The sequence below is a fragment of the Heloderma suspectum genome, chromosome 5, assembly GCF_057233095.1.
Source record: "Heloderma suspectum isolate Gila_16-S chromosome 5, 16-S_ref, whole genome shotgun sequence".
Taxonomy (NCBI): domain Eukaryota; kingdom Metazoa; phylum Chordata; class Lepidosauria; order Squamata; family Helodermatidae; genus Heloderma; species Heloderma suspectum.
Window position 1 is genome coordinate 6939817 of NC_139462.1, and position 17646 is coordinate 6957462.

The 17646-nt window shown below is 52.7% G+C and overlaps 1 protein-coding gene across 3 annotated transcripts in view; it reads left to right on the top strand.

Moving 5' to 3' along the window:
* VPS16 (VPS16 core subunit of CORVET and HOPS complexes) overlaps nt 1–13936 on the top strand; it is a 35598-nt gene extending 21662 nt beyond the window's left edge. The window contains exons 15-24 of one of the 3 annotated variants that reach the window (XM_084855285.1): nt 956–1064; nt 1909–2043; nt 3860–3968; nt 4910–5007; nt 6439–6546; nt 7370–7447; nt 9833–10002; nt 11565–11661; nt 12151–12254; nt 13032–13936. In XM_084855285.1, coding sequence (XP_084711411.1) covers nt 956–1064; nt 1909–2043; nt 3860–3968; nt 4910–5007; nt 6439–6546; nt 7370–7447; nt 9833–10002; nt 11565–11661; nt 12151–12254; nt 13032–13167 — 1144 coding nt within the window. In that variant the 3' untranslated portion in view covers nt 13168–13936. Of the gene's footprint in view, nt 1–955; nt 1065–1908; nt 2044–3859; nt 3969–4592; nt 4678–4909; nt 5236–6438; nt 6547–7369; nt 7448–9832; nt 10003–11564; nt 11662–12150; nt 12550–13031 lie in introns of those variants that run through there. The other 2 variants (XM_084855284.1, XM_084855286.1) reach the window with 2 other exon arrangements.
* Nucleotides 13937–17646: the final 3710 nt, after the last annotated feature.

Consider the following 17646-nt stretch of genomic DNA (forward strand, 5'->3'; position numbering starts at 1 on the left):
CAAGCTCTAATAACGACAGAGGTAAGACATCCCATTCCCGCTGATACAGGAGGTTTGAGGCTCCAATGCCCTGTCTAGTGGTGAAGGAGGGGAGCTGTCCAGCAGGGCAAGGAGCAGGTTCCAGGGTGAGGTTGCTGGAGCAACAGAGGAGCTGTCCAGCCACCTAGCTAGTCCCTGACAGCTGAGGCAAGGAGCTGGTGAGAAGAGGTGCTGCACGAGTGACAACTGGGCAGCAGCTGGAGGACTCTGTAGCCGACCCTGCAGCTCCTTCATTTCCTGGTGCACTTAAATCAAAGGCTTTTCCTTAGAAGCCGGAAGCCACAGGACAGATGCTGTGCCTTCTGCTGCTTGCTTTCTTCGGGCTTGTTGACATCATTGTTCCTGGAGCCTTCAAGGATCCTGTCTGGGTGGGTGGGTGGGTGGGGAGCTAAAACACAAAGCAAAGGCTAAACCGCAGGTTCTGAGACCGAGAACGCTCTAGGACTGATATCCCAGACTCTCCACCACGGTGTGTCAACAACTCCTGGCCCTAGCAGCTATTGTGGTGAGGGCTGCCTTCACAGCTGAGACTGTGGGGTCTAAACCAGGCTGCGAGGGTTCTGGTGCCTTGGCATCCTCCACCAAGGATTTCTGTCTGGAGTCAGGTTCTGGGAGCTGGTGAAGCACGACAGTGACTCAGGGAGAAGCTCTTATCTAGCCCAGTATTCTGTCTTCGTCAGTCAGCCTGTCTGATGCCCCTAGGAAACTCCTGAGCAGGCTGTGATGGGGGCAGCCATCTCTTATTGGGGTTGGAGACACAAGATCTGTTCATCAGAGCTCGACTGCTCCTGAAGATGGAGGGTCTGTTTTGGTCAACAGGTGTTGATAGACCTGTCCTCCATGAGGAAAATGTCACTGTCCCGGTGGCACTTGCACAGAGGAGTGACTGCTTCCTTTGGCTGTTCTGCCTTCTTAGGCTGGTTCTGCGGAGGCTTTACCCCATTGCCATCAAGATCTCCGAGTACCTGCGTCTCTCCGAGTTCCAAGGTATCAGCCGGATCTTGGCACACTGGGCTTGTTACAAGGTAAGAGCCGAGATGGAGGTTCAGTTGCCGTTTATGTCTGGAATGCTTTTTCTCTGTTTGCCAAAGCCTGGTCTGTGACAGAAGCACCACACGCCTCTTCTGTGGGTTTAAGTTCTTATTTATTTTTAGACCACCTTTTAAAATCAAAGCCTGTCAAGGCGCTCCTACCATAGAAAATCATCCCAACTGTCAGGGTGGAAACTGAGCCCAGAGATCCCCAGAGCAGTTCTGATTCTGAGGAGGAAAGCAATCCATGGGAGAGGGGCCAGCTCATCCCTCACAGGCTCAGCACCTGGCAGAGATTCCTCCTGCCAGCATTCCAGAGATAGTGACCCTGGCAGTGAGGGAGTGCGGGAGGGGGGCTTCTTAGATGCTCGTCGCAGATGCAAAGAGCAACGAGGGATGGAGGGTGTGGAAAGGAGGCGTAGTGCCCGTTTGGCGTGTGAGCAACGGCCGCCTCCCATGGACCCAAGGGAAAGAGGGAGGATCTCTCCCTAGCCCATAAGTTCGGGGTCTTCAAGTGACTCTCCTTCAAATGGGGATCAACTGCCTACTTGAAGCTTAGGCCACTCTGCTGCTCCTTGCTTTAGCTGCTGGTGATTAGCATCTGAAAGAGTCATTAAGTTGTAAAAGGATTAAAGCTTTGAAAAGAAATCCTTTCATCTGTGTCTTGAGTTGGCTATTGGAATCTACTGAGAGAGGCCGCCAAGGCGCTCCTGACACCAACAATATTAAGATTAGCACTAAAATACCAATTTCCCAGCGATCCTGCTAACAGTAAGAGAATTCAGCCCCAACACACAGATATACATATGCATATCATTATGTCCCAAACCATCCCCAGGTGCAGCAGAAAGACAAGTCTGACGAAGAAGTGGCACAAGCCATCAACCAGAAACTGGGCGATACTCCAGGCATCTCGTACTCGGAGATCGCGGCCCGAGCATTCGACTGTGGCCGGCCGGAGCTGGCCATCAAGGTACAAGGGAAGGCAGGGAGGTCCTGAGGTTTGGCTACACCTGGGCATACAGCAGGGCTACAGGTTGTCAGGCCTGGGGACCAAATTCCATTTTGGGAAAGCCTTCAGGGGCTGCATTCCAGTGGTGGGTGGGGCCAAAGGCAGAAGGGGTGTGGCCAAATGACAAGCGTGTTACTGCCAATCACTCAGCCTTAGGAGAGGTGTTTCTCAACCTTTTAGAATGGGGGGAAAAACTGCACAAAAGCCAGGAAACCAATAAACAATCAGTGGTTCAGCAGAAGGGGGCAGGACCCAGTAGTGTAGTGGCAAATTCAGAAGTTCAGGGTCCCTCGTGACAGTCGCAGCCACGCCCCCTCACAGCCACGCCCTTTCTAAGACTGTACAGCCTTGTAAGATATACAGCCTTCAACTGGGATCCAAAAAATGCAGGGGTGTTAATCTTTTTCACTCACTCACTCACTCACTCACTCACGCACACACAAACATTTTAGGTTTTCAAAATATGATACTCTATGGAAGCGTCACCTTCTCGGCTCAGCCCTCATGGACAGGTCCCTTCTCATTTAAACAGCCCCTTGCACACTCCCTTAGTGCCCAACATTACCCATTAGCCTTCCCTAAGCTCCTTCATTATCTCTCTCCCAACCCACAACAGAAACGTCCACACACCCAGCTGGATTGAACCACACACACAGACACATGCACCTTCTTTCTCCCCCCAACCAATTTTTTTCTGTTTCCCTCCCCCCGCACCAGGGTTTGTCTGCCCAGATGCATGCCCACCTTGTGCCCAAAAGTGTAGCTGACAGAGCAGGCTGCATCTGGCAAATCTGCTTACAGTAGAAATTAATGTTCAAGAATTAACAGTGCGATCCGATGGGTGTTTATTTCGAATTACATTTACAGAGATCTTGGGACGGCAGCTAAGGCTGCAGTCCCGCGCACACCTACCTGGGAGAAAGCCCAGTCGGCAATTGAACATAGGGGGCTGACTTCTGAGTAACCATGCATAGGATTGTGTGATAAATCCCCCAAACGGGCACAAACCAGCCACCTGCCCTGCCCCGCCCCACAAGTAAATAATGGTGGCAGCGCCCCCCCGCCCCGCTGCCATGGCCAGCAGCAGCAGCAGCCCTGAATGGGTGGCCGGTGTCGCAGGAGTCGAGGGCAGCGCCGGGCGCACAGGCATGGAACAGGGGTGGGTGGAGAAGCCAAGAGGTGAGGAGGAGAAGGGGCGGCGAGAGGAGGCTGCAGAGCTCCCTCAGGCTCCTTCTCTTGCTCGCTCCCTTTGTCTGTCTGGCTCTATGTAGTAGAGAGAGGCATCCAAGAGGCAGCTGCCTGCACTCCCTCTGCTCCCTCCTCCTTCCCTAGCAGACTGCGACCCGGCTGGGGGCTGGCTTCAAAAAAAGTGCCGGAGCAAAGCCCCGGCGCAACCTGCCACCGCTACACCGCTGGCGGGGCCAAGGGAAGGGGATGGTGGGACCCCGGGCAGGCCGGATTTGGCCCATGGGCCCGAAGCTCTCCACTCCTGGTTTAAATCCTGGTGTGGCTTTGCCATTGCCTCTCTTGCAAAAGGTCTCAGAAGGGGAGCGCTTCCCCTTCCTTCCCGCTCCACCAAAGCAGATCCACCACCTGGAGCACCTATGGATGTTCACCTGTTCCCATGGATGTTGAGGGGGCAGGCTGCGAGCGCTCCCAATGTTGGGAAAGACCCGAAGGCCAGCCCTGCTGCTCGTTCCCCATGCACAAGCCTGATACTGCGTTGCGCACGGACCGGGCTCATGTCGACAAACAGTTCCACTGTGGTTGCTTGCAGCTGCTAGAGTATGAGCCCCGGTCGGGGGAGCAGGTCCCTCTGCTGCTGAAGATGAAGAGTAGTCAGCTGGCCCTGACCAAAGCCATCGAGAGCGGAGACACCGACTTGGGTAAAGTGGGGGCTCCCCCGATTTTGTGTGCCTCTGTGGGGATGGAGCGGCTGGGGCAGGGAGGAGCCTGGGGGCTTCTCTTGGGTTTTGCAAAAAAAGGTTTTGAGGAGAGAATCAGAGGTGGCAGCTTCCACAGCCCCAGGGGTGATTTGGGGTCTCTCACCTCGGCCTCCGTCTCATTCCTCGTTTATCAGTCATTGTCTAGGACAGATTGCAATGACCAGTGTTTCCCCCAGGAATTGGAAGATTGAATTATTGGGGGGCCCTTTGCCCACAGCCCAGGTGGAGCTGGGCTGCTTCGCACCGTCATAAAAAATGACAAACATTTCACAAGCATGACCGCATTTCATGAGATCTGACTTCTAATTCAGTTTTGCTACCTTTCCATCCTCCTTGTCTTTGTAATTTTGGCTCAGTTCTCTTCTTGCACTGCAGCTGAAAGATTTCTTGGCTTGAGTCATTTCTCATCTGTCAGGTAGTTCCAGTCATTTAGTTGATAGATGTCTTAGTTTCTTTGCATCATCAGGCAGGAAGCAGTGATGTCCGCAGCATTCCATTTGGCGATGAGAGAGCGAGCACAGTGGGGTATTGGAACTAAAGAGCCTTTTTCTCTTCCTTCCCTAGATGTGGTTCCATTTCTCTCGCCGTGCCCGCATTCTTGCCTCTCTGGAGAGCACGAAATGAGCTCGCAGCTTCCAGATGTCAATATGTGAGAGATTCTAGGACAGGGGTAGTCAACCTGGTGCTTTCCAGGATGGGGCTGGACTACAACTCCCACAATTCCTGACCATTGGCCATGCTGGCTGGGGCTGGTGGGAGTTGTAGTCCAAAAGCAGGGCACCAGCTTGGCTACCCCTGGTCTAGGACATGTTTCCGTTCTGTAACTGAGCATGGGCGGCACGCTATTCACAATCTCACCTTCTGCTTTTCCTTCTTCCCAGTTTACACGGTCGTCTTGCACCTGAAGAACGAGCTCAACCGTGGTGCCTTCTTCATGACCTTGCAGAACCAGCCCGTGGCTTTGGGCCTGTATCGCCAGGTGAGGCTGGACTGTGCATCTCTCTCCATGCGTGCACACACCTGTGCTTTAAGCACCGAACTCACACAAGCCAGAAACCCAGGCTCTGCCATGTGACTAAAAAGAAGGGTCTGTTTGAAGCTGAGAGAAGTGAGGGTCCGTAGCTCAGAAACGGTTCACAAATTTTGCACGTGTAAAACTACAAGGGTCAGTCGCCGACATCTTCAGCTATGCAATTTCCAGAGGGCCTGTTGCAGCAGAAACAAGGAGGAGCCTTGTGGCGCCTTAACGTCACAGTTATCCTGGCATGAGCTTTCATAGACTACAGGATCTCTGGTGGTAGCAGGGCTAGCAATGGGCTCTGGGGAGTAACTGCCCAGTAGATGAGATTCACTGTGGACCAGTAGTCTTATTTGGTATGCTGGCCTCCCTGCAACCTGGTGTCCTCCAGATGTTTTGGACCACAACTCAAATAATTTGGTGTGGTCCAAAGCATCTGGAGGACAACTCCCATCACCACTGGCCATTGGCCACACTGGCCGGGGCTGAAGTTACAGTCTAAAACATCTGGAGGGTGCCAGGTTTCGGGGAGGCTGCCATAAACGCTGCCCTAACATTTGTACAGCATCTTTCAAGATGTTTTGGATTACAACTCCCATCAGCTTCGGCCAGCATGGTCAGGTGTCAAGAATGCTGGGTGTTGTAGTCCTGAACATCTGGAGGGCACTAGGTTAAGGAAGGCTACTTGACAGCCCTTCAGGACAAGGAAGGGAGCTAGCGTAATACTAAACATTTTCATAGCGCTTTCCAGGTCTTCCAAGTGCTTTGCCCAGTTTGTCCAGTAATCACTCTGTGGTAAGACAGTACTGTTATCCCCCATATTGCAGGCGGGGGGACTGAGGCTGGGAGAGAGTGGCTCACCAAAGGCCACCTGTTCAGTTCACTGCAGTGACGAGATTCAAACTGGGGACCTTCTGATACACAGCTCGGTCTGTTAGCCGCTACATTTTGGCAGCACAAGCCATGGGGCAGCAGATTTGCAGTTCCAATTTCAGTCTCAGCTGAGGTGATGATAATTAATGGCCCAACTCCCAGGGCTGCTCTTATTATAATTTACCTGTTTTTATAATATCGTATGTTTCTTTTCTTATTAGCCAACAAGGCTTCAGTGACGAGGTGGGATGTAAATCTCAATATAATTCTTTATGAAGAAAAACAGGCTACACATTTTTAAAATGAAGATATAAATGATGAACAGATAGAGCACTGTAACCATTATTGCCACCCAAAGTCAGATGGCTGGAGGATTCTAGCAGCTGAATCTGGAACCTGGAGCCCTCTCTCTGTTATTTAGATGATTGCTCATTGACTTTTCCCACCAACCCTGCGAGGTGGGCACTGCTTTCCCCTGGGACTTGTCCTCCCTTAACGCTTGGGTTGCTGATCCCCCAGTTCTGCAGGCACCAGGAGCTGGGCACGCTCAAAGACCTGTATAACCAAGATGACGACCACCAGGAGCTGGGCAACTTCCACGTCCACTCCAGCTATGTCAGCGAGAAGGTGGGTGCTCTTGGGGCATGGCGGGAAGAAAAGGCCATCTAGGGAGGCTGGCAGGACTTGAGAGATCTAGGCGGGTGCGATGGGAGACCGGCAGGTCCGCGTGTATTCCAGGCTTGCATTGCACAAGTTCAAGCAATTATGTATTTCGGCAGATCTGAGCAACCTGAGAATCTTTTGCTTTGATTTTCAAGAACACACGCGCATGCACACCCCAAGTTTCTAATCCTTAAGGTTGCCGTGGAATACATGGAAGTATGTGAGCAAGGCTTGATGAAATCTCAGACAATGGGCAGGAGTGAAGGGTCTGAATAGAATCTGGGGTGGGGAGTTGGCAGAGCATTTAAACCAGGGATGTTGAACCTCTTTCAGCCCAGGGACCAAGTTCCCTTTTGGAGAAACTCTCTTGGGCCTGCATTACTGTGCTGGGCAGAGCCAAGTGCAAAAGGGGTGGGGCCAAAATACCAGCATATTGTAGCATAAAGCTCTTAACTGCTGGTAACTCACCTTAGGAGAGGTGCTTCAGCCTTTTAGAATGGGGGGAAAACAGCGCCAAAGCCGGGAAACCACCAAATGATTGATGTCTGGGGGAAAGAGGCTGGAGCCAGGGGAAGTGGGCATGGTGATCTGGGGACCCCAAGCCAGCTGGATTTGGCCCCCAAGCCAGCTGGATTTGGCCCCTGCCCTGAGCTTCTGCTCCCCTGTTTAAACTCTGCATTGTTCCTTGTTGTTCCCCTTGGGGAAAAGAATAAAATGCAGTACCTGGACAGGCAGAGGCAATGCTCGCAAGCCCAGATTCAGCGTGCCGGGGGTACTTTCTTCCTAGCGGATCGAGGGCCGGGTGTCCAGTCTGCAGAATGCTGTCGACGAATATTACAAAGCCAAGAATGAGTTTGCGGCCAAGGTGAGCACAAGGGGTGGCTCTCTGCACGGTGCCCGCATTACACTGTCAAAGGAATCTTGGCCTGCTAGGGGAGCAGTTCTCAATTCCCTCGGATTCCTTGGAAGCTTAGCGGGGCGTGGGGGGGTAGGGTTAGACACAGGAGGATCAGGAATGGCTGCCAGATTTCCCTGCAGGAGAGCTTGCTGCCGCTGGGAGCCGCCGCCTCCTGCTGTGTGTGGCTGCAGGGCAGTGTTGGGGGTGTTTTGGGGTGCACTCCCAGATCAGCAGTGGTGAGGCTCAACAGATCTGGCTCGTGCCTCATGAGAACAAAAGATGCACCCTGGGACATTACCCAGGATCCTGTGCAGTGCATTGGAGCTCCGTGGGGAGCCCCCAGAGCTTCCTAGGCCAGAAGTTAGACAAATCCTGGGATAAGGGGGCTTAGAGAGCTGGCCGTGCTTTCCCTGTAGCAAGCAAGAGCTGCGCATGGTCAAGAGGAAGTGCCTTCAGGGTTGACTTGAGTGACTTCCTTTGAGGTCAGTGGGCTCTTGGACTTGGGCTGGGGTGTCTTGGGTTCAAACGCTCCCATGGCCACGAAACCTACTGTGCGCGCTGAGGCAAGTTGCTCTCTCAGTCCAGCCCACCTCGTGTTTTCTTTGGGGGGAGGCAAAAAGGAGATGCATAGGTGTCCTGGGGCCCAGGGCTTGTTGACCAGCTGGGACAGACACACACACGCCACCCCTTCCTCAATCTGGTGCCCTTCAAGTATATTGGGCTGTGAGTCTTCATCCCCAGCCAGTCTGCGGCCATGCTGGCTGGGGATGATGGGAGTTGTAGTTAACCTATGTGGAAAGCGCTAGGTTGAGCGAGGTTGTTGTAGTCTGAAACAGGTGGAGGGCACCAACTCCCATAACCCCTGACCATCAGCCATGCCGATTGGGGTTTATGGGAGTTGTAGTCCAAAACAGGTGGAGGGCACCAGGTTGCTTGCCCCTTATACGATAGCCCTCCTCATCACAAACAGGCACACGTCCTTTGCTTCTTGGCTCCCAAAATGCCTAACAGTTGCCATCAATTGGGCAACTGCACAGCCGTTGTCCAGTCGTAGCAACTCTGATGAACCTCCGAGGTCCTCGATTCCCCTCAAGCACCTGCTTTTCATTGGCCTGAGGTCAGCTGCAGGCACTCGACAAGCTAGGGTCATGCCAGCAACGGATCAACTTTGCACTGTAGCCATGAAACCTAGATCTGTATGACAGCTTTTAGGGTGCAATGGAACAAGCCCACGTCCCCTGCTCGGGAACCCGTGGGAAGCGAATGCGATACTCATGTACAAAAAAAAAAAGAATGAGTGTTATCTCTCTCTTGGGATTTGGGTTTGGTCGTCTGATCTCGGCAATGCTTCGCCAGCTCTCCAGATCAGCACCAGCCAAGTAAAGACGCTCCTCTCATGCCTTCGAGGCAAGGCTGTGCTTTGCTTGTGATCTTCTTGTTTTCAGAGTTGTCTCCTGACAGTGTTGAACAGCCTTCCCCCACTGGGCAGCTTCCAGATGTGTTAGACTATAGTACCCCAGGGGACGATAGGAATTGTAGTCCAGCACATCTGGAGGCTGCCAGGTTGGGGAAAGCTGTATAAAGAAAATAAAAGTTAGGACCTGGGCTTGTCGTATCCCCATTTGGAATAAGAGGAGGGTGCTGCACCTTCAAACTCTGAAAATAAACTCGGTCAGAGGAGCAAGCCTCCAGGAGAGGAAGAGCCCCTCCGGCTCCGTTCAGTCACAGCAGACCGGCCATTCCTGGCTGTCGAGAGGAGGAGGCGGAGATCCCGGCTACACTAGTGCCTCCTCTGCTTGCATCCCAGCATGCCAGGGTCCCTTCCTCTAGGAACTCCAGCCATTGCCCATCTGTCTCCCACCAGCACCAGCTGGTTCAGTCTGCCTCTGCTTTGGCTTCTTCTGCCCTTTTAGGAAGGGCTGTGCAAAGACCCTGCCGCAAGAGTTGCTCCAAGAGCATTTCTGCTTTGCGCTGGGACCTGGAAGCTCACTGCTGCTGCTGCTGCTGCTGCTGCTATGCTTTCCTCTTGTTTGGCATCTGTGTTTCTCCCTTTCACCCTAGTGAGCATCTAGAACTCTCCCTTGGAAAGGTCTCCCAATCCTGGACGTGCCCAGCGGTGTTGAACCTTTTTCAGCCCAAGGGCTGAATTCCACTTCGGAGAAGCTCTTGGGGGCTGCATTCTGGTGGTGGGTGGGGTGGCCCCAAGGGAATGGGGCTTGAATCTCGGCGGGCCGGATTTGGCCCACAGGCCTGAGGTCCTGCACCCCCGCCATGCTCGATTGTGTCTTGGAAGTCGGCCAGCGGTCTGCCTGCCTGCAATTGTCCTCTCTTTCCTCCTGTTCCGCTCACCAGGCCACAGAAGACCAGCTCAAGCTGCTCCGCGTGCAGCGCCGCCTGCAGGAGGACCTCGACAAACCGTACCTGGACTTTTCCCTCCACGACACCGTCTACAACCTCATCCTGGAGGGGAACCACAAGCGAGCTGAGCAGCTGTACCGCGACTTCAAAATCCCCGACAAACGGTCAGGGCGAGCGTGTGGGCCCAGTGGCACAGGCCATGTGGCGGTGGGGAGGTTCTCTGTCCCAAAGACCAAGAGGCACTGAATGATGGATCGGAAAGGGGCTGAAAGGCGGGGAGCCCGATAGCCCCGCCTCGAAGGCGGGCCCCTCGCCTCTTGCTCCACCGTAGGTGGAAACCCACGATCCAGGCTGCAGCCAGAGGGCAGGAGCAGCTGGGCCTGACGCAGTGTAATGCCTGCGGAGCAGGGAGCTCCAGGCTGCATGGGCCAGTGTTCCACAACCTCACTGGGGGATGCTAGGAGTTGTTGTCCAACGCACCATGCTGGGGAAGGCTGCAGTAAGGTATGCTGCCCTCTGGTATAGAGAGCGGGACAGGAGAGCCCCAGTGTGACCAGGAGGAGGATTCCAGGCTGTTTGGCTTGAGCTAGAACTGGGCAGAGTTGGCCTTGTGGCAGAGCGGTCAGGCGACCTGCCCAGCACAGGCCCAGCTTGCACACTGAGGCGTGTTTTCATGAGCAGTTTGGGGGCGCAGGAGGAACCACCAGCACTGCCAGTGCCACACCCCTAGTTTCAGTGGCTCACTGATTATTTCTCAGTTGCACCTAGTATCTCTGGCTAACAGACCGAACAGCTACTGTTGTATGTTTAGCAGATCTCTGTAGGAAGTATGTGCATCATCAGAAGAGCCCTGCTGGATCAGACCAGGGTCCCTCTAGTCCAGCATTCTGTTCACACAGTGGCCAGCCAGCTGTCGACCAGGAACTCACAAGCAGGACAAGAGCGCAACAGCACCCTCCCACCCATGTTCCCCAGCAACCGGCATACATGGGCTCACTGCCTCTGGTACTGGAGGTATCACATAGCCAACAAGACTAGCAGTCATTGATAGCCTTTTCCTCCAGGAATTTGCCCAACCTCCTTTTAAAGCCATCCAAATATCATAAACAATGAACAGCACAGGCATCGATAAAGCAGCCACCCCTCAGCTTCATGGGATGACCCCACTGGGTTCTAGTATTTTGAGAGAGGGAGAAAAAGGTCTCCCTGTCCATTTTCTCTGCACCATGCATATTTTTGTGCACCTCGCATGTCTTGTTGTACTCGCCTTTTCTTAGCTGAACAGTCCCAGATTGTCCCTAGCACAAATCCCTTTGCTTAAAAACAAAATTAAAAGCTGCTCGTTTGGTCCTGTGCTGATGACATTGCTACAGTTTTATTATGAGGGATAGAAAGATACTTGCAAGCAGGCGCTCTGTTCTCTTAAAGGACACTAACCATGTCCCAAACCAGGCGCCTGGGGCCTTGCTGAGTCTCCCTCCCACCCATGAAACTGACGGCACCCTTCTGAATCTGAAATCATGACCCTATGCCTTATGGTGGGTAAATACAGGTTTGAGGGGCATGCTGGGTGATGGGATGGCCCAGGCGCGCCTGTACATCGCCAGCTCGGCATGGGCTTCAGCACAGGGGCATAGCGAACTGGAGTCCAGCCTTCACGGGGTTCCCAAGATCCTGCACTTCCTGGGTATGGTGCTCTGATGCCACTTCCTTCCTGCCTCGACAGGTTCTGGTGGCTGAAGATCAACGCCCTGGCCGAGCAGGGGGAATGGGAGGAGCTGGAGAAGTTCTCCAAATCGAAGAAGTCCCCCATTGGATACCTGGTACGGTCTTGCGGAGGGCTCACACCTTGGCAGCTGGCCGGAGTGGCTCCTTTGCCTGAAGGGACTGCTCCGCAGTGGAGCCATCACAGTGCAGTCGCTCCTTGCTCAGTTCAGGCTGGGGTTGTCTTGTTTTCTTTCCGCTGCAACCCCTTTTCCCCCCTCTATTTCTCCTGTGAGTGGTGAAAACATATGCATTTATTTTTATTGAATAGGACTGTCTCCCACCTCATCGTTCATACCTTGAAGCTAGCCTGATAAAGCAGGGGTGGGCAACCTTTTTCGCCCCGAGGGCTGTGTGGAGTGGTGGCCCCAGAGTTGCACACGTGCACATTTTTTGTTGGTGCAAACACAGATGGGAGGAAGTCCCAGTGTAGGTGTGAGGGGAACTGAAGGGGCAGCTTGCTTTCTGGTGCTCCCTTTGGGACATGCTTCTGGGTTCTGTGCAGCATGTGCAGAGATGCCTTGTGGGCCCATCCTTCTCTCTTGCAGCCCTTCGTCGAGATCGGCATGAAACACCACAACCGTTACGAGGCCAAGAAGTTTGCTGCTCGCGTTGCCCCTGAGCAAAGGGTGAAAGCCTTCCTCTTGGTGGGGTGCGTTCCATGGCCTTCCAAGAGCTGCTGGGCCCTGCACCGCTGGGCTCGGCTTGCCTGCCGGCATTGCCCTGTCCCACAGGCACTCGTTGGTCTGCATTGCACCCATGGTTCTGTGGAGGGACTGACAGGAAGAGGAGGCCTTGGAACACCCTTGGAGCGTGTTCCAGAGACAGTAACGTGGCACATTTAGAAGCAGGAAAGGTGGTAGAAAGCCCAGTCTGTGTGCAGCTAATGTTGCAAAGAGGATGTTGTGGTGTGGGACGTGTTTGTGGGCATCAGAGGGGCTGGCGGAGGCGAATCAGGATGGGAGGTAGCTGCGAGTCCCGCACTGAGGGGCTGGAAGGAGAAAGTGGGTTAGAAGCTAGCTGGAAAGAATCCTGCCTGAAACCCTGGAGAGCCGCTGCCAGTCAGTGTTGACAGTACTGGGCTAGGTGGACCCATGGTCTGACTCAGCATAAGGCAGCTTCCTATGTTAATTTAAGATTTCTTCAATTGAGTAACTTCCCTAGAAATGATGCATACTATGTATCAGCTTTCTGAAACCTGGCGCCATCCAGATGTGTTGGACTACATCTCCCATCATTCCCATCCCCAAATGCTGAAGGCCATGCTGGCTGGGCATGATGGGGGTTGCAATCTAACACATCTGCAGCGCTCCAGGTTGCGGAAGGCTGATATATAGAATGGCGCAAGCTTTCACTGGTATCCTTCCTGTTCTTGGGCATTGGCTTTATTTTTATTGTCCCTCTGTCTCCCTCTCCACTGTGACCACAGGGACCTGAGCCAAGCTGCTGATGCTGCCATCGAACGCAAAAACGAGAGCGAGATGAATCTCATCTTGTCCAAGTGCACGGATGCCACTGTCACTGCCAAGATCAACCACGCCAAGACTCAGATCGGAAAGAAATAACCCCCTTTCCCTGCCTTGCAGCTCCTTCTGCAACAGGGGCATCTCGAGTGGGATGGGGCCTTGTACGCAAGGGACAGTCCAGCTGCAACGGAGCCTTTACTCTAGCTCAGAAGCTCCGTGAGGCATGAGCCCATCCTGAGCACAAGCACGCCCAGGCCATTCTGCTGTGCTCGGATGAGAATCAGTCCGGCAGTGGAACATCCTCCCCTCCCACTCCCTCTGGATCTGATGTTCGTGGGCTTGCGTTGACCGAAAGGGAGCAGTTTTTTGCTTGAATCAGAAATCGCAAGCTCTGTCTCCTCCTCTCTTTCCTCTTCCCCCTCCTGCAACATTTTCTGCTGTTCTGTTCCTCTTCCTGCCCTTCCAAGACCCCTCCCAGGGGCCATTAATTGCCCTTTTGCCCCTCTATCCTAGTTATAGGTTCAAAATATTCAGTCCTCTCCGCACCCCTTTCTGGAGAGCACCGTTTGCAAGTCTCCTGCTCTCCACGCTGCTAATTTCTCTTACTCTCCCCCCCCCACACACACAATTGCATAGCCCTGCAAAACAAGAGGCTACAAGTCATCTTCTGGAGTGGCTGTTTGTGCTTAAAAGAGGCAGAAAGGATGCCCAAAACTTCGTGGGGTGGGGGGTGCATGGGGAGGGAGATCTCAGTTCTTGGCTGTGAGTTTGTCACAGGTGCCACCTGCATCCTGAGTCACATCCCCACCCATGAATTTGAAGTCTTTGTGGAAGGAAATAAAGAAAACTGCTCCTGCCCTAATGGCAACGTTTGACTCCTTTTTTCTTGGCCCTTGTTCTGGGCTCCGAAATAAGAGAAAACTGTTGTATTGGAGTCATTTCATAGACTGAAAACCAGCCTGCCCCCACCTGTGCTTCAAATAATTCAGCCCTAGGGTTCGAGGTCTGAGATGTCCTTGGTAACCATTCCCCCTCCTTTTCTGGGACATAAAAACTGAATGGCACCAAATAGCTCTCGGAAGGTGCTGGATTTCTGAATGGTCATTGGAGTGCTCTAAAACAGATGATTGCCTGCTTACACAGTGGTCTTCATGGACCAGCTCCACATGGCCAAACGAAAGAATTCATTGTTGAATACTTTGCAATGGGGGGGGGGGGGACAACGACAGTGATTTGCACAAAACGTCGAGAGCCCCACTCCCAGTCAGCGGGCAGGAGGCTGCTGCTGCTGCACTCCTGTCCTGCTTGTGGGTTTCCCATCGGTGGCTGGTTGGTCATTCTGTTCGCACAGTGCTGGACTAGATGGACCTCTGGTCTGATGAAGCAGGGCTCTTATGTTCTTATACAAAGAAACTCCTCCCACCCACCAAACTACCCCAGCAGGTTTACATCGGGGCCTACCCAGCACCCCGTGCTTCTCTGTCACCATGTAGGTGCTATTCATATAGCACTCTTCCTCAATTCGGTCTTTGTCTTCATACTTCCCCCTTTTCCTCTCACAGTCCAGCAAGCCTTTTGAGTGTCTTCCAGAAGTGATGGTAGCACTTGCTGGCTGGGAAACCATTTGTTGTTGCTGTGGTTGAGCAGAGGCTGTTTCCTGACAGCAGCTCTAGTCTTCAGAATGTCCTATATTCAAGGGCTGGTGTCTCCCATGCATATCTATACATCTGTCTATTAAAAAGTGTGCCGTACTACAGCAAAACATCTCCTGTGCCAAGAACACTGCGATTCTGCAACCTGAAGTCAGCATACTCTATATGATCTCTTACGATAATGAAAGACGAAGTGCGGCCGTCTGGCTGTCAGCGCCATACCACTGAAACCTAGACAGCTGAAACTTGGCATGCATACATACTAAGGAGTAGTATGGGGTGTGCACCTCGGGGTTGTTTTGTTTTTGCAACACATCAATTAATTTTAATTAATTTAAATGTGCCCATGTGGTTGAAGCCTGCAGTAACATCTCCAGCCACTAGTGGCAGACTTCCCCGGCTTTGTAGTCCAAACAGTTTGAAGCCAGAGAAGCTTAGTAGGCTGAGGGATAAAGTTACAGGCCTGCCCTCTCCCTGCTGCTATGGGGCACCCCCCTCAGGGGAATGGTGTGGACAGACCCCTCGGGGGGCTATAGGGGTGCACCATGGCAGGGTGTGTGTCAAGGAGGTGCCAGTGGACACAGCTTCACTCAGATGGGGTGGGGACAATGTGTCCAACTCCAACTGCTGTCAGTTTGCTTGAAGTCTTTGCTGTATCAAGCCTAAGGGCTATTCCAACCTGTGCAAAGCATCTGTATGTAATACTGGCTTTCATTGCAAATCGGCTCCATAGCTGTCCTCACTACTGTTGCACCAGGCAGCAAAAGCTGCCACTGGTCTATCTAGCGTAATATTGTCTAGTCTGACTGGCAGAAGGTCTCTAGCAGAGAAGAGTTTTTCCTATCAGCTGCTCCCGGATCCTTTTAATGGGAGCTGTCCTCCATGCAAAGCCTGTGTTCTGTGCCTGAGCTGCCCCGCCCCCCCACTGCAGCTATGGATCCTCAGTGTAATAACATAGAGCGAGACTCACTAGATCTCTCTGCCTCCTGGCTTTTCAGTCCTTTTCAGTCCTTACAAAGCCTCGGTGTTTTCAAAAATGATAGCGGGCTTCTATGCATAATAAATATACAAAATAAGCAGCACATAATGCAACTTGCAATTGTATTTCAGTGAACACTCAGCACACGAAGTGCGCGCAAGGCTTGTATGTGGTTTACGATTTAGTTTAGATCAAAAAGACAACTGCGGGAGGTGAGGTTATGCATAAGAAGAGCCCTGAAGTTGAATTGGACCCAAGGCCTCTCTAATCCAATGTTCTGTTTCCATGGTGGCCAACCAGATGCCCTCATTGGAAGCCCCCAAGTAGGACATGAGTGCACCAGCACCTTCCAGCTTGTGTTCCCCATCGTCTTGCCTCTGATACTGGAGGTAGTATATAGCCATCATGGCACTATGAACCATGATAGCTATGTAGAAGCTCCAGGTTCAGAAGTAGTCTCTCTCTCTACACCCGCCCCCCAATTCCAGTTGCTGGGACAAACAACATTGAGAGGCTGCCCTCTTCAAAGCCTGATGGCCTGTAGCCATCTCACTAGCCTCCGGTGGAAGTGGACTGGTAAATTAGATGGCCCCTTAGTCTGATCACATAAAGCAGTTCTTACGCCGGGGTCGGCAACTTCAGGCCCTCCAGATGTTGGACTGCAACTCCCAGCATCCCTCATCTCCACCCCCGACAAATAGGAATAAGTAATTTGGTCTCCATTTGAGGGATTTCTGTCACCAGAAATGGAACCTCTGTTTTCAGTGACCGCATGGTTTGGTTCGCATGATCACTGCAGCCCAGCGTGGCTGAAGAACATAGGAAGTGCCCTGCTGGATCAGACCCAGGGTCCCTCCAGTCCAGCATTCTGTTCACACAGAGGCTCACCAGCTGCCCATGGGAAACCCACAAGCAAGAAATGAATGCAACAGCACCCTCCTGCCCATGTTCCCCAGCAACTGGCATACTGCCTCCGATACTGGAAGTAGCATATAGCCATCAGGACCAGTAGCCACTGATAGCCTTATAATCCATGAATGTGTCCAATAATCTTTTAAAGCCATCCAGTTTGGTGGCCATCGCTACATCTTGTGGAAGTGAATTCCATAGTTTGACTATGGACTTCACTTATTTAACCCAGGGTGGGCTGTGGTGTGTGCTGGAGGCCATTTTGAATATTCAAGCCACAGCGGTTGGTTGCCATGGCGTATTGTGTTGTCTGAACCTGGTGAGGGTGGATTGCTGGTGTGGTTAACACAGCACCCACAACCCATGGGCTGTTTGAGGGTTGTGGGTGGTTTATTAACCACACCAACAATCCAACTTCACTAGGTTTGGATGACGTAAGCCACAGCGCCCGACTGCTGTGGCTTGAATATTCAAAATGGCCGCCAGCACACACCGCAACCCATCGTGGCTTAGATAAATCCGGGTGGACTGCTGTGATCTTGTCAACTAGGTCTATATAAGGGATTTTATTACGTTATCACAAATACATAACTGAAATGCATCTGTCTCCCATGTGGGGGTGGGCAGAGAGAACAAGGGAAGGCTGGCTTCTATGCCCTACTGATACTGTAGGTTTCCCTCTGGTTGCCTCCGGGATGACATGGGTCACCGTTGGTCGGATTCAGCCAGGCTCTTCTTAGGCACTGTGCACACATGCAAAGTGCAGTTAACGCGCGCGCGCACAGACACACGTGTGCATAGAGCAACATTCCATGGAAGCATCCACCAGAAAATGCTGAGGCACCTGCAAATCCTGCCCAGAGATAAGTCCTCTTGAAGTCTGAATAAACATGGGGCGTAGTAGCTGGTGTTGGACAGGGCCTGAGGAGACCAGGGTTCTAGTCCCCACTTTGCCGTGACACTCTGTAGGTGATTTGGGGCCACTGACACTCAGCCTAGCCTACCTCACAGGGCTGTTGTGAGGATAACATAGAGAAG